Source organism: Pan troglodytes, chromosome 14, assembly GCF_028858775.2.
Source record: "Pan troglodytes isolate AG18354 chromosome 14, NHGRI_mPanTro3-v2.0_pri, whole genome shotgun sequence".
NCBI lineage: Eukaryota > Metazoa > Chordata > Mammalia > Primates > Hominidae > Pan > Pan troglodytes.
In genome coordinates this window covers 30,307,708-30,334,510 of record NC_072412.2, presented here as the reverse complement: position 1 = coordinate 30,334,510, position 26,803 = coordinate 30,307,708, and the positions used below count along the sequence as shown (strand labels likewise).

The 26,803-nt window shown below is 37.2% G+C and overlaps 1 protein-coding gene across 4 annotated transcripts; it reads left to right on the top strand.

Annotated features, from left to right (window-relative positions):
* Positions 1–1,065: 1,065 nt before the first annotated feature.
* On the top strand, positions 1,066–26,803 carry HSPH1 (heat shock protein family H (Hsp110) member 1). Of its 4 annotated transcripts, XM_063792040.1 has the most exons (20): positions 1,285–1,440; positions 1,713–1,788; positions 1,892–1,946; positions 4,551–4,608; positions 7,749–7,889; positions 8,644–8,766; positions 10,449–10,548; positions 11,661–11,794; positions 12,212–12,456; positions 13,224–13,452; positions 14,933–15,039; positions 15,321–15,454; positions 17,651–17,856; positions 19,502–19,633; positions 22,174–22,311; positions 23,121–23,246; positions 24,323–24,430; positions 24,530–24,649; positions 24,862–25,023; positions 25,907–26,803. In XM_063792040.1, exons 1-20 carry the CDS (start codon positions 1,300–1,302, stop codon positions 26,111–26,113), a joined length of 2,742 nt encoding a protein of 913 aa, XP_063648110.1. In that variant the 5' UTR covers positions 1,285–1,299; the 3' UTR covers positions 26,114–26,803. The 4 variants fall into 4 exon arrangements, with proteins under 4 accessions (XP_003314151.1, XP_063648110.1, XP_063648109.1 ...); XM_003314103.7 differs by having other exon boundaries at positions 1,066–1,946; XM_063792039.1 differs by lacking the exons at positions 1,713–1,788; positions 1,892–1,946 and having other exon boundaries at positions 1,313–1,440.

Sequence of the window (26,803 nt, the reverse complement as noted above, 5' to 3'; positions counted from 1 at the left end):
TGGGGACAGAAACCAAGTTTTTGGGATGCATAACAAAAATAACTTATAGTTACAGCTAACTATATGTCCAAATTTAAGAACACAACAACCCCGTGATAACTATTATTGCTCCCATTTTAAAGGTGAGTTAACTGAAGCATGTTAAGTAAGCCACCTAAGTAGCAGGAAAACTAGCAAAAGCACATACAATTTACATGTAATGTAAACCTGGGCCTTTTGCCTTGCCTCTGACTTAACCAACTTGTTTTGATAGACAAGGAGGAATTCCCATACTCTTTATGAGTTAGATTTTTCTAACTTTAGGTTACAACTCCTTATTCAATTACACGCTTATCCAATAACATATTTGAACTGTGCTTATACTTCCACATGCCTGACATAAGGTAAACTCAGGGATCAGAAGCAAACTTAAAAAGACACAAAAGGGTATAAAAGACCTGATAAGTTATCAGCAACACAGTTCCACCTTTTCTTACACTGTCTCTTTACTGAACAAAAGTTAACGGGGACATCGCTTCTGAGGGAAAGAAACAAAAGCTGCTTCAGATCAAACAAGAAGCAAAACTTACACACAATACCAATTTATGGCTAGGAGTGGCAGGGTAGAACAGCGTCGGCTTAAATCAGACCTATTAAAAATAAGCAGAAAGTGATACCGTGGACAGCCTGCCAAATGACGTCACAACTAAAAATCGATTTCTTAAAAAAAAAAACACCTGACATTTTACTCCACAAGAGATCATCCTGCTGCCTGATGAATACAAGAATACTTAACACAATCCCTTTGCTTTTATTATAAGCGGTTTAAACTGGTGTTCCTTCTCCTAAGTCGTAAAGCACCAGTTGTCGGGGTAATCCAGACAATAATAGAAGTGAATACAAAACAAACGAACAAAATGACGCTTATTGCCAGGGAACCCGCGCAAAAGCGCCAGACAGAACCCTACCCAGCCTCTCTCGCGAGTCCCAGAAGACAAAGCCGGGTCCCAGCAAGCACTGCGGCCAGGACTACACATCCCAGCATGCAAGGCGCACACTTCTCCCAGCGGGACTACGATTCCCAACATGCTCTCCGGACAGCTGGCCGGCCTCCCCACCATCCCGGTGTCTGGGGTCTCTGCAAAAATGGGGTCTGTGTCCGCCCGCCCAGCCTCCCTTTAGCGTTAAGGATCGGACACCACCTCCCGGTAGTAAATTGTGACTATTCCGAGTTTTGGAGTCATTCTTCGTTGCCTGTTTTATTAGGGCAGCAAAACGCCTGTGGCTAGGGCGGGAGTGGGCGGAGGCAGGTTTGAGCCAATGGCACGGGAGCGGCCCTGTCGCTGCCATGGCAACGGCGGCCGTTCTCCGGGGACCGGCTGCCCATTGGGTAGAATCTTTCCAGAAGGCTCGAGAAGAAGGAAGCGGAAGTGGCACGTGGAGGGGCCGGTGGAGGCGCCGGTGAGTAAATGCCGCAGATTCTGGAAAGTTCTGATCAGTGCGATACATAAGGCTGAGGAAGTGGGACCTCCCCTTTTGGGTCGGTAGTTCAGCGCCGGCGCCGGTGTGCGAGCCGCGGCAGAGTGAGGCAGGCAACTCGAGGTGCGGAGCGACCCGCGGAGGCTGAGCCCCGCTTTCTCCCAGGGTTTCTTATCAGCCAGCCGCCGCTGTCCCCGGGGGAGTAGGAGGCTCCTGACAGGCCGCGGCTGTCTGTGTGCCCTTCTGAGTGTCAGAGGAGCGGCCAGACCCCGCGGGCCGGAGCAGAACGCGGCCAGGGCAGAAAGCGGCGGCAGGAGAAGCAGGCAGGGGGCCGGAGGACGCAGACCGAGACCTGAGGCGGAGGCGGACCGCGAGCCGGCCATGTCTGTGGTGGGGTTGGACGTGGGCTCGCAGAGCTGCTACATCGCGGTAGCCCGGGCCGGGGGCATCGAGACCATCGCCAATGAGTTCAGCGACCGGTGCACCCCGTAAGTGGGAGTCTGCGAGGGTGGATGGGAGGAGGTTCTGGGCCCTTAGTGTGGGGACCCAAGATCGCGGGCTGGCTGTACGGATCACCGCGGCAAACGGAGGCGTTTGGGCAGCGGCGCACCCCTCCGTGGAACTAGGGACCAGCGACCCGGCCAGAGGAGGGATGAGGGGGCTTGCCATCACAAATTGGAGAAGGGATTGTCTCAGGGATTCACGGGGGTGAGAGGAGTCCCAGAGTCGAGACTCTAAGGGTCGTCACCTTGTGCGGGCTTCCTATTGGGGGTTTTCAAAACCTACTGGGGGTCGGGCTGCGGCAAAGCCCGCAACTTCGCTCCCTTTTCTTGGCAGGCTGCAGCCTGCGCCTTCCGCGGCCGCCCCCGTATCCCCACCCGGCCTCTCTGAGCTGGCTGAGCCGCCTCCAGCTTGTCCTCCTCCCTTCGCGCATATCTTTGCGCACCGCGGAGCCGGGCTGCCGGGCTTTTTCTTCCGCATTGTGAATCTCGAAATGAACTGGAAGCTTCCAGAGCTTGTGTCGCTGCTTGTCCAGTGAGCAGGCGGATTGTTGTTAGCGACCACGGAAGCAGTCCTATGAAAGATGAGCCCACCTCTCTTTACCCAGTCTCTTCGTTGCTAACATTGTTGGCCTTAATGCCCGGGATCATTGTCGAAAGATGTAAACGTCTTTTTTTTTGCTCTTTGCCATTCATGAGGAATTGTAAACCGTATTTTTAAAATTAATTTTGCACAGTTTATTTAAAAGAGAATAAAAATTGCATACTTTTGTGCTAGGACGCCACAAGAGGATGAATGTCGTCACTGAACTAAATATTCTATAGGAGCATAGGGTGGGCAAAGGGCAACATTTTAAAAAGCAAGTTTCGTGAAGGGATATTTTCGGACGGGAATATATACAAACATATCTGCATGTGCATTGATGAAAACAAATGATTTCATCTCAAGGAAAATACTGTACCTATTAATTTTTTTCAAATGTCCCAAGCTCAGGATGAAAAGTGCAAAATGAAAACATTGAACCTAAAGGTAGAATGACTGGGGTAATACAGTTATTTGGGTGCTGAGAACGTTTATGAAAGTTGAGTGGAAAATCTGAGGCAAAATATTTGGCAATGTTAGTAACGTTAGGAAGACTGTTCTGAGCAACCTGTACATCTACCCCTGCAGATCTAAGTTTGTGTTTTGGTTAAGGTTTTTTTAATTGGAGTTTAGTAAGAAAGAAAACAGTATTTCAGGCTTTCATGCCTAGATACAGTTTATACTTTGTTCTGGTTGAGCCAATAAAACAAAGAAAAGCTTTTCAGAGAAGAGTGTGGGAAAAAAAATTGTGTTATACAGGGACTACTGTGTGAAATCAAAGACAACAGGTATGGCCCTGAAAAATGTGAACTGAGGGCAGTATTGGAGTTCCCCTTAATATGTTTGTTAAACTATAACTGTGGTGGATTCTATTGTATCAGCTACTAATTGTTATTTAGTACAATTAATTTGATTCTCCCTTAGGAAAATGAGTAGATCCATTCTGCAAGTGTATGGTTATTCAGAGCTTACAGTGATGCTCTGATTTTGACGGTTTGTTGTCTAGCTTCTGCTTGGACACTTCTTTGGCTTTTAGGATGCTATTTTATTTAACACTTGCTCAGATAATGTAGTTTGAGGATGTTTCTATTATAGCAAATTTAAACTTCAGGGTGGTACTTAATGCCCTCAGTATTTTCCCGTTTTGCTCATCTCGTTTACCATTACTCCTACCTAAGCAGGTAGGAGTAACTCACCCAAAATTAGATTATATTTGAATTAGTAATCCAGAATTAGATAACTCCTCTAATCCAAAACCTAATTCACTTACTTTCTTCTCACAAGACTTTTTGAGCTAGTCTCTGCTCTGTTATTGTGCGGTTCCATTTCCATGGTGGCTGAGAAGGTTGTCTCACAGTTATAAGTCACTTTCCATCTCTTCAAAACAGATTTGATGTAACTGATTAGTCACTCCTTTCCCTCGACATTTATATTCTGTTTTGCCATGGTACTTGTTGTGCATCATTTTTTTCTTTCTCCGGCAGAATCTCCCAGATGGGAACCTCTTTGTGCTCTTTAAACTTCAGAGGTGTAACTTGGGTTCATTTGCTTGTGTTTGCATAAAAACTTTTGATTCCTAAAGAAGCCGGTGGTATATCAGAACAAAACTCGGTATGACAATGACATTTAGATTTGTACAGAGTTTGTGACTGAAAGGTAGAGTCACATCCTATTTTTTGTTAGTCGTGTGTAGGGTCAAATTAATAATACCGTTAACGTATTTAAAACATTTTCAAAGTTAATGTTCGGTTCATAATAACTGGAACCTGGAGAATTCCTGAGCCATGAGCAGAGGTTTTTGGGGTAGTAGAACTGCCACCTAGGTTGGATCTCAGAGCAGCAATTAAGTGGAAGCCCCTTTTGAGTATCTGATGAAAGCTATAGACCTTAAAATTGTGCTATGCTTGTTCCCTGTCCCCTAATGGGTAGGACATTTATGTTAGAATTTTATCAGTTTAAAATATCAACCTTTATGCTTTTTAATATTTTTGGAATATATTTTTTTCTAGGTCAGTCATATCATTTGGATCAAAAAATAGAACAATCGGAGTTGCAGCCAAAAATCAGGTATGTTCTTTAAGAGAATTCGGATCACTTTTTAAGGGGGGAGTTTTTAAAAGGAAAATCTCAAGAGACATAAAAGAGGGTAAAGTGTGCCTCAGTTTATGTATTTTTGAGTTTTAAAAATGTAATTCAAGTATTCTTTATGAACCTTCAGATGATGACACTCTTTCCTTTCTGTTCCCTTTCCCTTGTTTTATTAAGATCGACTTTAACTTTCTAATCTGCCATCCTTAACTTTTTTTTTTTTGAGATAGAGTCTCGCTCTGTTACCCAGGCTAGAGTGCAGTGGCGCGATCTCGGCTCACTGCAACCTCCGCCTCCCGGGTTAAAGCGATTCTCCTGCCTCAGCCTCCTGAGTAGCTGGGATTACAGGCGCGTGTCACCACGCCCAGCTAGTTTTTGTATTTTTAGTGGAGATGGGGTTTCACCATGTTGGTCAGACTGATCTCGAACTCCTGAGCTCGTGATCCATCTGTCTCAGCCTCCCAAAGTGCTGGGATTACAGGTGTGAGCCTGCGCCTGGCCTGCTGACTTTAACTTTTAGTAACTTTTTGCTGCCTTTCATTTATCTAATTTTTAGAAATTATAAACAAGGCATTTTAAGTTCTTGTGAAGTTTCTCGTGATACTCATTTAAGAGATTCCTTTTATAGAAGGAACTTCTAAGAAGTTATGTGTTTAAAAGCATTTTCAGGTTACTTAGTAATTAAGGTAGGACTGGGAGAAATTTTTGTCCAGACCTGTGCTGTTTAAAAAATATGGTAGCCATGTACTGTATTGAGCATTTGAAATGTGGCTCGTCTGAATCAAAATGTGAAGTATAAAATACACATGAGATTTTTTACTTTTTAATCAAATTGAAAAGTAAAGTACGGTATCTCATCAATTTTTTTCTGTTGACTACTTATTGAAGTGATAGTTCCTAAAATATATTGGCCTAAGTTAATTGAAATTAATCTAATCTCTTACCAGTTTTTAACGTGGCTGCTACAAAATTTTATGTAGGTAGCTCTCCTTTATGACTTACATGTAATTCTGTTGAACAGCACTGATCTAGACAGACCCCTTGGAGGTGGAGAGAAAAACAGTAAAAGATACGTGAAATGCTCTTTGAGAGGCTCTTTGAAATAAAAAACATTTTTCTAAATACAGAAAATAGATTGCTAAGAAAGAAAATTTTGGACTAGATTGAGTACTGTATTATATATTATGGAATGTATTTAGTACTGACCTATTAAAAAATCAGGTCAGATTTGAAAACAAAAATATCTCTTAAAATGCTTGTGTTTAATAAGAAATTGGCACTTTATCAAACTTAAGAATCTGCTTTCATTAGAAAATGGTTTCATGTTTTCTAATCCTTTGAATATGTAGGTTGGATTTAACTTTATTTCCTTGTTACATTGGAAGAGAGAGATAACTAAAAGGGGTGAAAAAGGAAAGGAGAAATAGGCACACTCAAAATATGTTCAAAAGGATAGTGGGACTTTAGTTGTAACAATCCTTTAAATGTGCCCATTGAGGATATTGATAGCCTAGACCTAAAATTCTGTTGCATCCTTGTGATTACGTGAGAAGAATCTGTTGAGACTCATATTTGGCCAGTATACTACTAGACATACTTCATCTCATTTTTAGACACATAAGGAATTTTAAGACCTAAACTTGCTTGAATTCTATATTGTTTGAAAACTAGTACTGCCAAGCTAACTGTATTCTTCCCTTTATTCAAAAAATTAGGTAAGAGAAAAAGTAAATAATACACTGTTTTGGTATTTTTAAGCTAATAATTTCAGAAGTCTTAGTTTTCAATCTTACAGTTATTTCTTGTTTCAAATGAGGTACCCTTGAGTGAAATGTGCTCTGAAGTGGGGCTTTTCAATCTAGAGTTTACCTAAAATATTTGACCAAAACGGTGGATTAAAAAAACACCATCTTTTACAACAGTTTAACAAACGTGCGCCAGTTGTGTAAGATAGCAGTTCAATGTCTTGTTTTTAAAAACCATGGCTCTCAAGTCTTCAGAATACGCACATGCAGTTGAAAACATTAGGTCACTTAGAAACTTGTTGAATTACTCTTCTGCCTTCTACTTTTTGGTGTAGATAACTAGCATTTCATGCTATTGCTAGGAAAGGTAGCGATCCATGCATTTTCTGGCACAGAGTGTTTATCCTGGCCGCTTAGCAATTTATTAGACTATAAAAATTAACTTTAATTTTTTTTTTTTTTTTGAGAATGAGTTTCACCCTTGTTACCCAAGCTAGAGTGCAATGGCGCTATCTTGGCTCACTGCAACTTCTGCCTCCCAGGTTCCAGCGATTCTCCTGCCTCAGCCTCTCAATTAGCTGGGATTACAGGCATGTGCTGCCATGCCCAGCTATAAAAATTAACTTTTTTTTTTGTTTTGAGACGGAGTCTCGCTCTGTCGCCCAGGCTGGAGTGCAGTGACACGATCTTGGCTCACTGCAAGCTCCGCCTCCCGGGTTCACGCCATTCTCCTGCCTCAGCCTCCCAAGTAGCTGGGACTACAGGTGCCCGCAACCACGCCCGGCTAATTTTTTGTATTTTTAGTAGAGACGGGGTTTCACCATGTTAGCCAGGATGGTCTCCATCTCCTGACCTCGTGATCCACCCGCCTTGGCCTCCCAAAGTGCTGGGATTACAGGCGTGAGCCACCGCGCCTGGCCAAAAATTAACTTTTTTAAACAAAATTATAATTTGGCTATAGTGCTACTAGATCTATTCATTCATTGGGTATAAAACTTCACAAGTTTAGCAGGGAAAAAAAGGAATGAAACAGTGATAAAATTCTAGTGTGTTTGTTCAGAGCTTTAGTGATAGTTTTCACTATCTTTGAGTTTATCTTGCAGATTTTGAAATCTTTAAAGTCCGTCGTCACACTGTTTTGCCTCTTGTTCCCTCTTGCTGCCTACTTTCTGGCATTTTCTATAGGAGAAGGAAAAAGTATAAATAAAATCTGTTCATAGTTGGGAAATTCAGTGAAATTGGTGGGCCTCAGGGCAACTTACGCGCACTCATAGGATTGGTTTGAGTTGTAAAGTGAATAAATAAAATTACTAAAATTACTGGTAGGTGGTGAAATTAAAGAAAAAAATTAAAATCTCAAACTTCTTTTTGCAGCAAATCACTCATGCAAACAATACGGTGTCTAACTTCAAAAGATTTCATGGCCGAGCATTCAATGACCCCTTCATTCAAAAGGAGAAGGAAAACTTGAGTTACGATTTGGTTCCATTGAAAAATGGTGGAGTTGGAATAAAGGTAATATAATTGAGCAACCTTAGAAAAATACCAACTTATTAATACTTAAAAGTATGAACTTATTTGAGTTATTACTTAAATTTCTTAATTACACCAGGTGGTCTTTTTGTTCTTTTTTTATTCAGCTCCTTTTAAAGTATAGTAGATAGATGCTAAATTGTCTTTGAAAATTATTCAAATGGTAATATATATGCTATAACTTAATTTGTGTTTCTTCTGACTTTTTGGCAATTGTAAAATTTAGGTTTATTTGGTGTTGGAAAAAAAATCGACATTGCGTTCATGTATCAAAAGTCTGTTCTGAGACAGCCCAGTTGCAGTTGTTTGGAGAGCAATAGTGTAGTAACACCAGGAATCTTTTTTTAAACTTGCAGAGGTATTCCTGTCTTGTGATCAACACACAATAATATTTATCCTAGTGATTCATCTCTTCAGTTAGAGTGGAAATTTACTACCTTCTTTAATGTTTTGACTTAGATTTTGGGTGGGGTATATCTGCCCTCGCTTTCTTCCGCTCCTCTTCATCTTTAGGTAGAAGTTCTTTCTTCCTTTTTCTTTTCTTCTTTTTTCCTTTCTCTCCCCCTTCCCTCTTTCCCCTTCCCTTTTTCCTCCTTTTCTTCCTTCTTCCCAAAACAACTACAACAATAAAATAAAGATTTTGTGGAAGGGAATGTGTGCTAATTTTTGGAAGTTAAATAGTGGCATGTAGCTTAAAGTACTACAATGTTTAAAACATTTTTTCCCTTCAATATAGGTAATGTACATGGGTGAAGAACATCTATTTAGTGTGGAGCAGATAACAGCCATGTTGTTGACTAAGCTGAAGGAAACTGCTGAAAACAGCCTCAAGAAACCAGTAACAGATTGTGTTATTTCAGTAAGTATAATTCAGCAAGGCAGTGTGTTTTATTTCATTTTTGCGTTCTTTGTATTACTTTTAAGTATGAAATGTGGGAAAGCTGTTCTTTAGTTACTAGAGATCGTGTTCTACTGGACTGTATTAACATGTGTTCCAGAGCATTACAAAGTAGATTTGAGTGATATTTTTAGCCAGAAGCGGCAAAGGTTCTTGAATGGAAATCAAAATCTCTTGTGAGGCTTTTTGAAAATACAGATTTTGACTGGTTCCATTTGTGAGTATTCTAATACAGTTAGTTGCTGCACTATCAGGCTTGTACATTTAGCACAGGAGCTTTTCACAGGTGAAAGAATTCTACCCTCCGTTGAGAAACCAGTGTATTAGGAGTTTTAAAACGTAGCTTACCAGTAGTGACAAAACCTAAATTTTTAACACCAGCAAGCCTGTTACCTTCAGTGGACAATTACTAGTTAGACTATCAAAGGGTACTTGAAATGGACAAAAGTCATCTTTTATTTGGACACCAAAAAGGTAAATTCTGCTCACCCAGGTGTCTTGGGTCACTTCTTGATAGGTTGTGGGGTATGCTTTTGGACTTAAATACAGCATGGTCTTTGCTCTATAGTATGAGCAATGTGGCCGGCTGAGATCAGTCAGCAACAAGCCTTTATGAATGAATGAGGCAGAAGGGCTAACATTTCTCCTGCTGTCCTTGCAAGATGGGAAGTGTTTTAATCTCTGGCAAAATTAAAGAATTAAGTTATAAGTCAGTGGCTTCTCCCTCCCCACTCTCTCCCTTCCTTTTTTTTTTTTTTGCCACATTTTTTTTTCCCCTGGTGAGCTGAGAAACTGATGGACGAAGTGTTCTGATTTGAAAGGTGAGCAGAGATCCACCTTTGCTCTTGCTCATGTCTCTCTCTCAAGCATCTACAAATATTTTGGACAACTTTGAAAAATCACCATACTAAACTTTCTCTTAGGTACTTTGCACTTAAATGATTCTACGAATGTGTTGTTAGATACTTTTTTTCCTGAACAGTATCCTGAAGTGCTGCACTAGAAGGCAGTCAAAAAAGAATTACAACTAGAATAGCTCAAGGCAGTGCTGTAAGAAACCTCAGCCCTTGGGTTGTTTTTACTCTTAGGAAAATTGAAAGGCTTTGCCAAAAAGTGATTTTGTGATCTTAACAGGTTGACTGAATTAAAGAGCACCTCAGTGAATAGCAGAACTGAAAGGGTGGTGGCATATGTTAGAATTAGCTCTTTAAGTTCATGTAGTTTTTACCTATAGTTTAATTATGTTGAACATTAAATGTTGACCTAGCATTATAATTTCCTAATGCCAGTAGAAACTTACAACTAGTTTGGAAGCAGATTTGATCTGCTTTAATTTCAAGTTTTCTCTTAGATTTATGTAACTTTGAATATGTCTTATGAAACTCCTGATTAATTTTTATTTCAGCTTGAACTTGGTTATAAGAAAGACTATTTTGATCCTGTAATTTTGGGACAGCCTTTTCAAAAGTAGTTACTGTTTCTGAAGGTTAAGGAGCTTGCAGAAAACTAAAGCCCTATTTCTGTTTTGTGACTTGGCGAGGCACCTACTTAGCTGGACTGTTGTGAATTTATAAGTGGTTTGTGAGGAATTTCTAAGTATATTTTGTGTTCTAGATAATTCAAAATTTTTTGTTTGTTTGTAGGTCCCCTCCTTCTTTACAGATGCTGAGAGGCGATCTGTATTAGATGCTGCACAGATTGTTGGCCTAAACTGTTTAAGACTTATGAATGACATGACAGCTGGTAAGGAAAAGGCATTTGTGTGGAAGTGAATATACTATCAGAACTAAAGATGTTCTCAGTGCTATTACTTTCTTAAAGATACAGAAACACAGCCTGTTAAAAAGTCAAGTCAGATTTGAAAACAAAAGTCTACCTCTTAAAATGCTTATGGTTAATGAGAAATTGGTATTTTATCAAACTTATGAATCTGCTTTCATTAGAGAATTCTTTTCATGTTTTTTAATCCTTTGAAAATGTAGGTTGGATTTAGCTTTGTTTCCTTACATTGCATTTATAGTTAGGAAGCAATTTTTCCCACAATCTAAAAATTCTGGGCTTCAAAACTACCTTGGCTTATAAGTAAATGATTTAGTGTAAAAAATTTTTTTTTATCTACTGAACTGTAGATAGGTGATCATTTGTCAAATATTGCTTTAAGCCTGTACTATTTGAATGTGTTAGGCTAGGTATTGTGGATATACAGTGGTGATTACAGCATCTCTTTCTTGAGCTTTTGGTAGTTTATTATGATTACAGATGAACAAAAAATCAGTTAAGGAAAAAAATCAGTTTTTATGCTGAAAAGTTTTACTCATATTTCTGTTAGGTTTTTGGAAAACTGTTAAATATTGGTAAAAATATGTTTTTAGGTATACATGTTTAGAAATACAGTTGTTTAAAGTTCAGAAAAAAAACTTTTTAAAGTTGATCAGCTATTTAGCTCAGATCTAAAAGAAAATTGGTAGGAACTATAGTTGCTGTAGTTGTATATTAAATTCTTAATTTTTTTGGATAAGCGGTGTCCTAGCAGGCTGTGGTTAAAATGTAAGTATTGCATAATGAGTCTGATACTGTCTGTGATACGTGGTTATGTTTCACTGTATTCACGCCATATGTATTGTCTAGCACATCTCCATATATTGAAAAGTGATAGAGCATTGTTCTGAAATCAGAAAGAGTAATAATTAATTCCAAGAAAATCAGTGTGAAGTCAGGTATAAAAGGAATGTAATGTGTTCACCTTTAATTGTTTCAAGTTAATAATCAAGCTTCCTGCATGTGTAATTTTATGTAACAGTGAGATTCCTAAGAAAATGTGAACCAAAGAATTGAAACATACTTATTTTTTGTAGTTGCTTTGAATTACGGAATTTATAAGCAGGATCTCCCAAGCCTGGATGAGAAACCTCGGATAGTGGTTTTTGTTGATATGGGACATTCAGCTTTTCAAGTGTCTGCTTGTGCTTTTAACAAGGGAAAATTGAAGGTAAAGTCATACATTGGAACTCAGTGTCCAAAACACGTTAAGTGTTGTGACTTTAAGCTACTGAGCCTCTTTACTAGGCTTTTTCTTCTTGGTAATGAAGAGTTTTATTTTAGGTAAAGATGTTAACAAGAAACGGTTGCTAAGGTTGAGCTCCATAAAGATGATGTAATTGTCTTAGCATACTCTTAAGTGTTCTTGTTTAGGAAAGAAAAGGCTTTTTACAGTTATTTTCTATGTAGTCATTTAAAAGTCAAAAATATCTTAGAGATTTATTCCTGACTGATTTGGATTTCATGTTATAATTTAAATATAGTCTTGAGTCTCTTAGTCTTTCATTGTTTGAGTAGTAATATTTAAGATTCTAGTTACAAATGTGATTGAAAATAACCAGACTATTTGTTGTTTCAACCAAATTAGGTACTGGGAACAGCTTTTGATCCTTTCTTAGGAGGAAAAAACTTCGATGAAAAGTTAGTGGAACATTTTTGTGCAGAATTTAAAACTAAGTACAAGTTGGATGCAAAATCCAAAATACGAGCACTCCTACGTCTATATCAGGAATGTGAAAAACTGAAAAAGCTAATGAGCTCTAACAGCACAGACCTTCCACTGAATATCGAATGCTTTATGAATGATAAAGATGTTTCCGGAAAGATGAACAGGTGTGTCTTGAATTCTACAGATTAAATAGATGGAACTTTTTTTGAAACTGTAGCCCAGGTGTCAGTTCTAGTGGGTGTTGTGAGTCTTGGCCTACATTTCAGAATTGTGTGTTACATGCCTGTGGCTGGAGATGCTGTTGTTTATCACCACTAGCTCTAGGGGCACTTATGTGAAGAGGGCTTTTAAAAATACCTTTGCTAAGTACTCTCATGGGTCTAAGTACTACCCTCAAGTCTTCGTGGTATTTTCACTTTTTAGTATTTCTGGGCCAGTAATTGAAAACTCGTTTCACAGAGATACTGTGCAGGGACTGGAAATAACCATTGAAAGTAATGAGAATCAGATCAAAACATTTAGAAGGGCTGGGCATGGTGGTACATGCCTATGGTCACAACTTTTCAGGAGGCTGAGGTGGGAGGATCCCTTGAGCCCAGGAATTTGAGGCTCCAGTGAGCTATGATTGTGCCACTGCACTCAGCAAGACTCTGTGTCAGGGGGAAAAATTTTAGAAGGTAAAATGGCAGTCATAAGCATGTAAAATGATTTGTTTGAGTAATACCAGGAGAACTGTCTTCCGCATCATCTTTCTGCACCTGTTTGGTGTATTTATCAAAAACAAAAGAGCTATAAACTACAATACAGCTAAACTTGGCCCATGTGGGATCCAAGGTGTCTGAGGGGGAAAATAATGAAATTCATTGGGTTGTCAAAAGTAGGACAGGATATTGGTCTTAACTTTTCTAAAAACAAGTTTTTATTTGCTAAGGTCACAATTTGAAGAACTCTGTGCTGAACTTCTGCAAAAGATAGAAGTACCCCTTTATTCACTGTTGGAACAAACTCATCTCAAAGTAGAAGATGTGAGTGCAGTTGAGATTGTTGGAGGCGCTACACGAATTCCAGCTGTGAAGGAAAGAATTGCCAAATTCTTTGGAAAAGATATTAGCACAACACTCAATGCAGATGAAGCAGTAGCCAGAGGATGTGCATTACAGGTACTTTCTCAACTCTGCTTTTGCTTGGTGTACAGTCCTTAAACAGTTTCCACTGGATGTCGTCATGGTGAGATAATAAACAGAGACCTGTGTCTAGGTAGCAGAAGGACATTTTAAACAAACCTGTAAAGCTGTAGGGAGATAAGGCTACTCAAATCTAAAAGATCCAGTAAATTTCAATTGAAAGAACTACCAAGCTGGTGTTTCTCAAGCTGGAAATCAAAAACAGGCATGATTCTGAGGATATCACAGAAAACACAGCTGAAACACTAATTAGCTTTGTGGTAGTGGCAGTTGTTACTTAAAAAACACACAGGGAATTACAGTGGTAATCTGATATAATAAGGAATTGATTTAGGGGAAGTTTTCAGGGTGTTAGAAATATTAACAAATGGTTTTAGAAAATAGATAACCCTCTCGTATCCCCAAATTGATTTTTAATCTGCTTATCAGATAAAAAGGCAGCCCAGAAGCATGAAGTTAGTTTGGTGAAAAACACCAAATCTAGAAGTTATTCGGTTAAAAAAAGAAAATATTAGTTTATATTTAGGATATTATAGTCAAGATCTAAATATAGTTTTAAATAAAGTTTCAAGTTAACATTTGAGTTTTAAGCTAGTAGCAGTTTTTAAAATATGAAACAGGATTCTGTAAACAAAGGTATTTAGAGTGACTGCCTTTGTATACTTATAAAGGAAGAATATGTAGATACTAATTATTAATAATAATCCATTGTATTATCCATCCTGTTCTATGGGGTTTTTGTTTTTGCTTTTTTCTTCATAATGGAATATGCCTCCTTAATTAACTGATTCCTTCAAATGGTGGAAGTTTATATTTTCTTCAGAAGTAGAGCTAATTTTGGCCTCTCTTTTGAAGGATCCTATAGTAAATGATGAATTGACTTTTTTGGTCTATTCAGCTTAATCATCTATTTAGTTATTTTTATATGTCCTGCCTAAATAGGGAATTGTCCACCTATCTGTTGGGTGTTGCCTTTCCCAAATTTGAATTTACCATTGCTTGCTTCATTTACAAAATTACTTAAAGATATGAACATTATGGCCCTTTGGGGGGTTTCTCAGACATTTGGAAAGCAGTGTAGACAGAACTGTTTATGTATGTATGTATTATACATATTCAAAAGTGATACAATTTGAAATTGCTATCAGCAAGGCATTTCTAGAAAGACCAGGCTTTTTTCCTAATCCCCTGTGAAACCTGTTATTGATTAATTGTCGTTATCCTAAGATATATTATTTGTCTTTGTACCTAGTAATTGGCATAGTATTTAGATGGTAAAATAAATTCTTTGTTTAGATGAAATATACTGGAAATAATTCTGGAATGTGAGTTTTTTTTTTTTGTTTTTTTTGTTTTTTTTTTTGAAAACCCTGTCCATCCATTGGAATTGAGTTTTATATTAAAAGATGACTGGGAAGTGTTCATGTGCTCATGATTTTTTTTTTTTTTTTTTAAGTGTGCAATACTTTCCCCGGCATTTAAAGTTAGAGAATTTTCCGTCACAGATGCAGTTCCTTTTCCAATATCTCTGATCTGGAACCATGATTCAGAAGATACTGAAGGGTATGTAGCAGAAAATAACATTCAGATACTGTAATGTAAAGAAGAAAAATTAACAAATGACTTCTCTAGTAGAGTCATTAACAAATGACTTCTCTAGTAGTCATTAATTTACCTGGAATCTTTCAACAGCCAAATCTACCAAAATATTTCTCTCATTTTGGTATTGTAAATGATGAGATAGAATTGATAAAGATTTTAGAAAGTCTCTTTTCTGTTTGTGTAGCACAGTAAGCATATTTTAAGTTCTTCATCTGCTGAATGCCTTTTTCTTTTCTCTCTAGTGTTCATGAAGTCTTTAGTCGAAACCATGCTGCTCCTTTCTCCAAAGTTCTCACCTTTCTGAGAAGGGGGCCTTTTGAGCTAGAAGCTTTCTATTCTGATCCCCAAGGAGTTCCATATCCAGAAGCAAAAATAGGTAAGGAGTTCATTGTGTATATTTTACTCTTTTAGTTAAAGACTTAGCTTCTCACTCATTGTACAAACTTTAAAAGTTGTCTTATTCTTAGTAATGTTGAGGGGAACATAATTCTGTGTGAAGACATTTTCTGTTTAGAATAATGATGATGGAGAAATATCTTTATTGAGGAGTCAGCTGGTCTAGAGATAGAATGACTTGGTAGTTCTGTTACTTGGAGTTCTGCTGTTACTTAAAAGTATGTGTGTGTGTATATATATATATGAACACTTTAATATTTTCGCTGTTCTGATACAGTCTGTATATAAAGGATTATCCGTGCTTTTAATACTAACTTTTTCTCTAGGTTAAGTGTAATTTGCAGTCTGTTACTTCTAATTTAAAACCTGAGTCAGCGACCATTGTGAATCTACTTCTCAAGTGTACCTTTGTGTTATCTTTTCTAAAGATAAGTTTTTTTTGATACATATTTTGGGGGGACACTTGACACCATCCATCTACTTTTACCCATAGTAACTCTCTTTCCCAGACCATAGATGAAATTTGCCAATATTGCTAGGTCTTTTCAGGACGTACCCTTGCCTCACACCTTTTCATAAATAAATTGTTTGAAGGAGTCCAACCTGATCAGTTGTGTTTTCTTTCTTACTACTTTAAAGGCTAAAATGTTCTGACCCAGAATTGTGGTGTATTGTTTTTAAAACAGTTTTCATGAATTTATTTTTAGGAGAAGAAATCATTGCATGTAGACTTGTAAGATTTTGATAAATTGGAATCTGTGCATTAACTCGTTACTGTGTGGAAGATAAAATCCCAGCTCTTTGGCATGGCATCTAATTTTTCATGTTTGATTGAAACTGAAAACGTCGTACATACTTGAGCCATCTTACATCCCACTTTCCAGAGTAAATGCTGTTTCTTTAGATAGATGGATCTTTTGGCAAATATTTCCTGAACTACTGATTTGACAATTAATCAAGGTGTATTCCTTCATCTTTCAGTGACATTGTAATTAAATCTATAGTTCTGTGTGTTTATATAGACAGCACTTTAAATACTAGGCAGTTAAATTCCATTTAGAGCCTTGCACATAATAGGTTCAAAATACTTATTTTTGACTCAGTGGTCTCTGGAGTAACAGTACTTACTTGTGGCTATAACTTACACCTAGCACTTGGTTCTGTAGTAAGTGCTCACTGTACTTAATCCTCAGAGGTATAGAAAGGTAACTTTTGTAACAGGCCACACAGCCAGGATTCAAGCCCAGACAGTCTGGATTAAAGTCTGCACTTTTAACCATTAGTAATGTTCTGGAACCCCACTGTATTGTACATAATAATTTCAGGCTTTCATACAGATTTTGGCTCACCTCCCTTATTTAAAACAGCTAAATGTTTTGATTATTTAACCAAGAGAATGGTACTCTTTAAAAGGTTATAGGATTAAAATTCAGCATGTGCTTGCTATCATCTTCCTTATGCTTGCAAACAAATTTTCATGTCCAGTTTGTGCTCACCCATCTGGAGAAGTAGGGTAGGAGGAGACAAGGACTGCTTGTTATCAGTATCTTAGACTCAGTGTTTGCCTAGTGTTAAATAAAATAGTTATAAGAGTGCCCTTACCTTTGAAAGTTTTTATGGCATGCTAAGATTAATTTCAAGTGTATATATTTTAAGAGGTCATAGTTATAGTATATATTAGAGGACTTCAATTTGGTAAAGACTAGGTAGAAGATTTTACAATAGCAGTTCTCAAGTGTTATTTTTTTAGCCTTTGTATTTTTCTTATCTGTCTCCTTTACACAGATAGATTTTTATTGATTTATTAAGAGACACGGTCTCACTTTGTCACCAGGCTGAAGTGCAGTGATGTGATCATAGCTCAATGCCACCTTGAACTCTTGGGCTCAAGGAGTCCTCCCGCCTCAGACTCCTGAGTAGCTGGGACTACAGGCGCATGCCACTGTGCTCGGCTAATTTATTATTCATTTTTTTAATTTGTATTTTTTTTGTAGAGACAGATCTCACTATCTTGCCCAGGCTGGTCTCAAATTCTTGGGCTCAAGTGACCCACCACGGCCTCCCAAAGTGCTGGGATTACAGACATGAACCACCCACCTGGCCTCCTCTACAGAGATTTAGACTTAATTCTAAATAAATTGTGATGTTGTGATTTTTGTTGTTGTTGTTGTTCTAGGCCGCTTTGTAGTTCAGAATGTTTCTGCACAGAAAGATGGAGAAAAATCTAGAGTAAAAGTCAAAGTGCGAGTCAACACCCATGGCATTTTCACCATCTCTACGGCATCTATGGTGGAGAAAGTCCCAACTGAGGAGAATGAAATGTCTTCTGAAGCTGACATGGAGTGTCTGAATCAGAGACCACCAGAAAACCCAGACACTGATGTAAGTTTGTGGATAAACCTTTGTGTTTGAATAGAGTTGACTTAGTTCTAAGCTATAGGAGAATTGGGTAGGGAAGGGTTAAAATGAATGTTTTCCTTCATAAATAATTTTGATCAGAATTTTAGGTAATGATAATAGCGCTTGCCGGTTAGTGGTAATACACAGCTTGAAATTTGGTGAATTGTGACTAAATTCTGTGTAACTTAATTTGAAGTAACTAGTATATGACAGAGTAGATGATGTTTCATTGAGTTGGGAGTTTTTTGGTTTTTTGAAGACATAGACCACACATTGAGAAGTCGAATGTTGACTGACGTTTAAGAAACTTAAAAAACAGACTGCTACAAAAACTGTTTGAAATAGCTACCAAATATTAAAGTTTTTTAAATTGTATGGCAAAATTGGCTTTGATATTTTAGAACTTGTTTTTATTTTTACATGGTTTTCTGTATGGTGGGAGGAAGGAAGAGAAGTGTCTGTGTAGCGTATAGTAAGAGTTGTTATTCATCATTAGCATGAGTGCTAGTTCTGTGTGGTCAACAGAAGAATTTTAGGAAGCTAAAGTATTACAATAACTACAGTTTATTTCTAGGGAATAACTAGAAATAGCTTAAGAGGGAGGCAGTGAGTGTGGTGTTTTAGTTAAGATGTGAGAAAGTGCGTTATCTAGTGATCACTGTTACCTTTCTAGAACGTCTAAGCAACATAAACATTCTGAACCTTAGTTTTATTCTCATCTAGAAAAATTCTAATGTACAGTGATGGGTTAAATGATGAGTGCCATATACTTTCTCAATCTCTTTAGTACCTTTTGGATATCAGGAATGCCTTGTTTCTAAATACTTCAGTGTCTATCTTAGAATCTTGACCTTAGAAGAAAAATATGAGAGAGTTCAGTGTGGACAGAAAGTAGTTAACCTAGAGTATTTCAGCCCTCTTCCAAAGATGGGTAAAGATCAAGCAAGCACTAATATATTAGGGATTGAGGGCTACTAAAAAAGAAAATTAGGAAACTCTAGGGTTCATTCTTCTTTTTCTTTACCAAATTTTTAATTAGGATTGTTAATATGTAGCATTTATTCTTTACTCTGAGATCTTTTAAGGTATAAATAGCTGGATCACAGAAAGTGGGGACAGAGTGAGTCTTGGCTATCTATAAGCTGAAGTGATGAATCCCGAAATAACTGATAATTGGCCATTTTATGTAACTGTTTAGTAAATTGAAATGGAGATATGTTGAGATCCATGATGGCTGCTGGTAAAATAGGTTTTGGAAGCTTGTTTCTAGGAAAGAGGCCTGGAGTAATCTATTTCCAGTGCCTTAGAGAATTAATATCTGTACTAACTTAGATGAGCTTCCTAAAGGAGAGTTCTTAATTCTTGATTGTCATCACATCAATTAAATGCTTACGTGTGTTATTTAACGATATTAACTACTGTCATTCAAAGAATTTTTTTACAGGTTTAGAATTTCTACAGAAGTTTTCAAGTACTTTGTGTTCATTTTGTTTTTATCCAGTACCTTTTCTCCCCACCTGTTAAGATTTCAGAAATTGAGTGTACTTTCTTTGGTGCCCTTTAACTTTAAAAATTTATACAAGTACACCTGCTTTCTACATCCTTTGTGCCTGGGCTTTCATTTCAGAAAAATGTCCAGCAAGACAACAGTGAAGCTGGAACACAGCCCCAGGTACAAACTGATGCTCAACAAACCTCACAGTCTCCCCCTTCACCTGAACTTACCTCAGAAGAAAACAAAATCCCAGATGCTGACAAAGTGAGTGACTCTTCTAGTTCATTCCATTAGACAATGTTGCAACGTGTAATCATTAATGATATCATTAAATTGCAGTTTCAAGAGCAAGCACCAAATGATTTCATTCTGTGTAGGATTTTTTTCTGTTGATTTTCTATGTATTTTTCAACTAAAACCAGTTAGAGATATTCAAGCTCAATTAAGGGAATTGAATGTCCTGCTTTAAACTTTTAAAAGCTTCTCTTGATTAACTGCCACTCGAAGTAACAAGAGACTAATGTATACTGTTCGTTGTCTTTCAAAGAGCAGAGGTATCTTCTAATACCAAAGGCAGAACTTGATATTTTCCAGGGCTACATGATTAGTTTTCACTTGAACTAATCAGATGATAAATATATGGGCTATAGGAGTCTAGTAAACTTTCTCCTCTCAAGCCATCGGTCAAATTTAAGTAAATTAATTATGGTGATCTGGTAATAACCAGATTGCACTTCAAGGTAATTATTTTTTTGTCCTGCTTCCACAGTAGGTATCGGAAGCTAACTTAAATATAGTGATGTTGTGTGCCTTGGGAAATGACAGTTTGTAATCAAACCTTTAAGATTCATGGTCAGATGGATATTGAAAAATTTCTGTTGTTAACTATAAATCACCGTATGTTTTGTAGAACTTTATTTTCTATACAAGTTACATGTAAATAATTAGCCTGCTCTTGGTTGTTTGGTTTCTCTTACATTCTGAGGGTAGAGTTTTTTATCCTCAGGCAAATTACACAATCTTTCATTGGGTCAGGATAGGTTTCTATACTATGTAAAAGTTTCCAGTTTTTAATTCTTCTGTCCCCTCATTGATCCTGGGGCCTCCCAATGTGAGCTGTGGGTCCTGACTCTGATTTCTGAAAGCTGCTCTCTGTTTTCTACTGTTCAGTTGTGTGATGATGGTGGTTATTTGGAAAAATAGATGCTTAGTTTCAACAGCACACTCCTTGACTTGGGATGAGCATACACATCAACTCTTGCTGATAGTCTTAGTACCTGTCTAGAACATGACATTGGGTAGGATCTCATTCATGCTCCTTAGTTGTAGGTAGGACCACTAGTCTCAAACCTTTTGGAGCATGATTACTCACCCCTTTGGAGAGAGTTCCTCATCCATTCCATGTTGAAATGCCATTTTGTGATGCTGGTTTTGTCAGTAGTTGGTTTAATTGGGTACTATCAGGTTGTCTTGTCTTCATTTAACTTCCATACATGTGCTGTTACCCATTTGTTTCCCAACATCTGTTGCTCTCCAGTGTCTTCCTAGGTGTATGTTTGATTGGATTCATTTTTCTTTCCTGTGGCTCATGCCCTCAGAGCATGCATAATGTATTGAAGGATTGTGTGCACTAGCAGGAAAATGATGTGGGGAGGACTGTAGGCTGACTGCCTAGCTCATCCGTAGTGATACAGCTTATGGCACTTGATAGGTGATTTCTAAGGAACACTGAGATCAGTCTCTGGAACGTGGGATCTAATTCCATCTCTTTAATTTTAGGCAAGTCATTGAACTTTCTAGACCCAGTTTCTTCGATAAAGTGCCTAAGATTTTTAATCCATTGTAACTCCTCAAAATTATCTATGGCTATGATTATTGTGCCTCATGGGCCAGTCTCTTCCCGTTTTACCATCCTACCTACAGGATACATGTTACACACTGTGGTTGTCATCTGATCTGTCATACAACTGAGTCTGCTCAGTTGTGTTCTTTGTCATTTGTATTAGTAGGAACCTGCAGAAATGGAAATGCATAGCAAAGGCTTGGAAAATTGAAGGCCACAGGAGATACTTACTTCTTTAGCCCTGTATTTACATATTTTGAAAAACCTACATAAATGATTGGCATGTGTCACATCAGTCCATTTGCTACTTTAAGACTCATCTCTTTTTACCTTGCAAAGTTGCTTATGAGAAATGATACAATTCAAAGGTGGATAGTAATAATGTGTGTGTGTGTGTGTGTGTGTGTGTGTGTGTGTATGTGTATGGAGTATATATATATATATATACTCCAAGTTCAATGAGGAAATTTTAAAAGGCACTCATCAGCATAGTGCTAGTTGTAATTAAAGCAGGCATACTGGCATATAGGGCCTTTAATATTACAGGAATTAAGATGATCCTAACGTGTTTTGTACTGGTCGAAGCTTGCCCTTAGGTGACAGGTTCTAGAGTCTATAAAGATAATTTAGTAATTTTCACTTTTTGACTCATGGGATTTACAAGAATATTTAAAGGGCTTAGAAAGTAAAGACTTGCGAAGAAAAGCTTTAGCAGGAGAGATTGTTCAATATAGAAGAGAAAAATATCCCAGTGAATTCCTGAAGGAAGGTATGGCATATTTAATAGCAGCCCTGATTTAAAATAGTGGGAATTAGGTGATCCTGTAGACTCTTCCAACTTTATGATTTTTAGAGATTTTATTTTTGCCCAAGTCATCAGTAAGTATGAGGACATTTTTTTTGTGTGTTTTTCCAAGTGGGTTGTTTAAAATTTTTTCCTTTTTTTATTCCTCTTCCCAAGGCAAATGAAAAAAAAGTTGACCAGCCTCCAGAAGCTAAAAAGCCCAAAATAAAGGTGGTGAATGTTGAGCTGCCTATTGAAGCCAACTTGGTCTGGCAGTTAGGGAAAGACCTTCTTAACATGTATATTGAGACAGAGGTAAGTACTTCAATTAAATATTTTTATTTTGAAATATGTTTAGTTTCTTGGCCCTGATATCTATATTTCTAGTAGATAAATGGCCATAATTCTTTCTCATCCCAAGTTTTGTATAGTTTTAGGGATAGGATGAAGACAAAACTAACGAATTTTGCAGTTTAATTTTTTTTAACAAAAAAATCTTTCTGCTTGATATAACATGATTGGCTGAGTTCTTGTGAAAAAATTGGATGGCAGTAAATCATAACAGAGCACAGTACAGTTGGAATTTCACGGCACACTAAATATTTCTATTAGAATACATTGTGTTTTTTTAGTAGTCTGAAATTCTAGAATAATATGTGAAATAATTGAGATTTGGTTTTTCCATACTGAGGTGGGAACATTGTATTTAGGAGTTTATTTAACAATAAACTGTAGTCCATTTATTTATCTTTGATTTAAAAATGTGGCAGAGTGGTGTGACTGTTATACATTGGCCAGTATTAATCTGAATATGGATAACCATTTGTATACAAGAAAACAAAATTACATTTAAGCAGTAGCTTGATTTTTTTTTTTTTTTTTTTTAGCATTAAATATGAAGTCTGTGTAATCGGTTACAATGTTAAAAAAATCAAACTTCAGCCTGAGTATTTAGAAAATGGAAATGTCTGTTTGGTTTGTAGGAAGAGTTTGATAAGGTATAAATTGGAACTGTGTTAACACTAAAATTTGTTTTGTATCATTTTTTTTAAACCCCAGAGTCTACATATTTAGAATTTAGCTTAACTAGAAGACTGGAATTAACCTTTCCTGTTTCCTGACAGGGTAAGATGATAATGCAAGATAAATTGGAAAAAGAAAGGAATGATGCTAAAAATGCAGTTGAGGAATATGTGTATGAGTTCAGAGACAAGCTGTGTGGACCATATGAAAAATTTATATGTGAGCAGGTATGTCTTAGAGCTCTGTTTTTGTTCAGATAGTCTCATGAAGTGTTTAATATCAGAATTGACAGTTGGGGCTTAAGCTTTTACTCAATTATGTAACTTAAACTTTTTAGAAACAGAAAACAAAGTTATGGAGAAAGAGGCTTGTTGGTGATGAGCAGTTTTATTTTGTACTAGCCTACCCCCAAAACTCTTCATTTTTACCATCTAGAAGAGAGAACCTATCAAATATTTATGTAGAGTCTATGGCATTACTGTCATAGGGTCTAGGATAAATACGAGAAAAATCTTCGCTTTTAAAAACGTCAAATGCGGTGACACTGCTGCCTTGGTAGCTTTCCTGTCATTGTTTCATCTCATAAGATGTGTTCATCCAGTCATTCCAGAGCTTACTAAGCCCCATTATTCCCCTTATCCCTTTTCTTGACTCCCAGTTAGTATGGCTGTGAGTAAATCCCAGAAGCACAACTGTGAAAGATAGGACTTGGAAAAAAAGAAACTGACTAGATAAAAATCTAGGATTTAGTTACGGGTCATTTAAAGTGAAATTTGGAGTCTGTTTTATTAATAGTTCTAAGGTCTCTGGGCTACCTTGTAATGTAATTCAGTTCTTAGCTCTGTCCTGACATTCTCTGAGTTTCTTATGGTGGGATCTCTAAAGTTGAGATGACCGAACCAGGTAGGACCTCCCAGGGCTAGAGTAGAAGTCATACCATACATGAACCGGTTAGGAATGATTTTTTCATGCGTTCAGTGATTGTCAATTTGTATAGCTTCCCCTTCAGCATTTGATAGCTGTGTAAGTCAACAAAAAGTTACTAAGACCTGGTTTTATTTTTTGGAGAGCAGGAAGATACTCTTCTAGAAACCACATTTCATTGTACAGATTGGGCTTCTAAGATAAAATATTTTAAGTCAATGAGAGCCATTTTCAAGGTCTCTGTGTAACAAGGCAGAGAAGCCAAATCAGAGTGCCTTCCTAGATAAGATTAGCTACCTAGTGTGAGAATACCTCTTTGTTTTGTTGTGAAAAATTCTGAAGTACGAGTGCCACTAATATTGTCATATTTTGTGTTAAGGATCATCAAAATTTTTTGAGACTCCTCACAGAAACTGAAGACTGGCTGTATGAAGAAGGAGAGGACCAAGCTAAACAAGCATATGTTGACAAGTTGGAAGAATTAATGGTAGGTCGTTTTCTCCCCCAAAAGGTGGTACTTGTGTTTTAAACTATAGACTTTAAAATAAAATTATGATAACTATTAATTTATTACATTTTATTTTAGAAAATTGGCACTCCAGTTAAAGTTCGGTTTCAGGAAGCTGAAGAACGGCCAAAAATGTTTGAAGAACTAGGACAGAGGCTGCAGCACTATGCCAAGATAGCAGCTGACTTCAGAAATAAGGTGAGTCAGTCTTTTTGTACATAGGGAGGAAGTTAACCTAGATTTTAATAAGCTAACACTTAAGCTGGGAATCATCATGAATAGTCCTAACTTTGAAATTTTGGTATTTGAGGTTAGAGGTAGATTTGAACTTGAGCTTCCTGGAAAGTTGAGTCAAATGAGATACTATTGTTCAATAAATTCTACAGAATGACCGTGTTATTTTTGTTCAGGATGAGAAATACAACCATATTGATGAGTCTGAAATGAAAAAAGTGGAGAAGTCTGTTAATGAAGTGATGGAATGGATGAATAATGTCATGAATGCTCAGGCTAAAAAGAGTCTTGATCAGGATCCAGTTGTACGTGCTCAGGAAATTAAAACAAAAATCAAGGTCAGTGTTACTGTCTCGTGTTTATTGCTGGGTTCACTTACGGACTCAAGTTGCAATCATTTGAACCTTCAACATAGCCATTTTTCCTGTAAATCTTTTACCTCATCCTAACTGAAACCAGCTTTTCTTAGTCTATTATTCTGTCACAAAATACAGAAGACCTCATAAGTTTGTTGAATTTCCACTTCTCCATTTATTCATTCATTTCAACAAGTGTATTTGTTGAGCACCTGTCATGTACCAGTCCTTGTTCTCAGGATTAAACAAGTGTGCAAAGTGTAGTCTCTGCCCTTATGGAACTCATCTTGTAATGGGAGGGAGACCAACAGTAAACAAGCCTGTGTCATCTATCAGAGATGTTAAGTGCTATAGGGAAACAAAGTAAGGAAAAAGGGGTTAGGAAATTCTAGGTCTTGTTGTATGTGAGGCTGGAAGGAAACTGGGAAAAGTGTTCTTCTGGAGTAATGTTCAAAACACAGTGAAGGTGAAGGAAAAGTGACCCTTTTAAGCACTGTCAGTTTCAAGCTGTAAACTTGAATTCTAGCTCTTTCCTCACTAGTTTTCCTGATCTTGAAGTTACTTAACCTCTTTGAACCATTGTCTTCCATGAAGTGGAGATTATAATTTCTGTCTTTTAACACTGTTGTGAGGATTGAAGGAATATATGTAAGTACATAGTCCTAACACATCATGGAAGAATATTAATACTCTCTTTTGGTCAGAATGTAAACTGTGGTTTGGGGCAAGTGTAATGAGAAAATGTAATTATTTTATGTGTAATTGGAGTTGGTAGAAAAATAGTGGGTTGGGTATGTGGAGAAGCAGTTGAAAATGAACTGGATGGATCTGAGTTAATCTGATAACTAGTTTTTGTTTTCTTTAGGAATTGAACAACACATGTGAACCCGTTGTAACACAACCGAAACCAAAAATTGAATCACCCAAACTGGAAAGAACTCCAAATGGCCCAAATATTGATAAAAAGGAAGAAGATTTAGAAGACAAAAACAATTTTGGTGCTGAACCTCCACATCAGAATGGTGAATGTTACCCTAATGAGAAAAATTCTGTTAATATGGACTTGGACTAGACAACCTTAAATTGGCCTATTCCTTCAATTAATAAAATATTTTTGCCATAGTATGTGACTCTACATAACATACTGAAACTATTTATATTTTCTTTTTTAAGGATGTTTAGAAATTTTGTGTATTATATGGAAAAAGAAAAAAAGCTTAAGTCTGTAGTCTTTATGATCCTAAAAGGGAAATTGCCTTGGTAACTTTCAGATTCCTGTGGAATTGTGAATTCATACTAAGCTTTCTGTGCAGTCTCACCATTTGCATCACTGAGGATGAAACTGACTTTTGTCTTTTGGAGAAGAAAAACTGTACTGCTTGTTCAAGAGGGCTGTGATTAAAATCTTTAAGCATTTGTTCCTGCCAAGGTAGTTTTCTTGCATTTTGCTCTCCATTCAGCATGTGTGTGGGTGGATGTTTATAAACAAGACTAAGTCTGACTTCATAAGGGCTTTCTAAAACCATTTCTGTCCAAGAGAAAATGACTTTTTGCTTTGATAGTAAAAATTCAATGAGTAAAACAAAAGCTAGTCAAATGTGTTAGCAGCATGCAGAACAAAAACTTTAAACTTTCTCTCTCACTATACAGTATATTGTCATGTGAAAGTGTGGAATGGAAGAAATGTCGATCCTGTTGTAACTGATTGTGAACACTTTTATGAGCTTTAAAATAAAGTTCATCTTATGGTGTCATTTCTAAA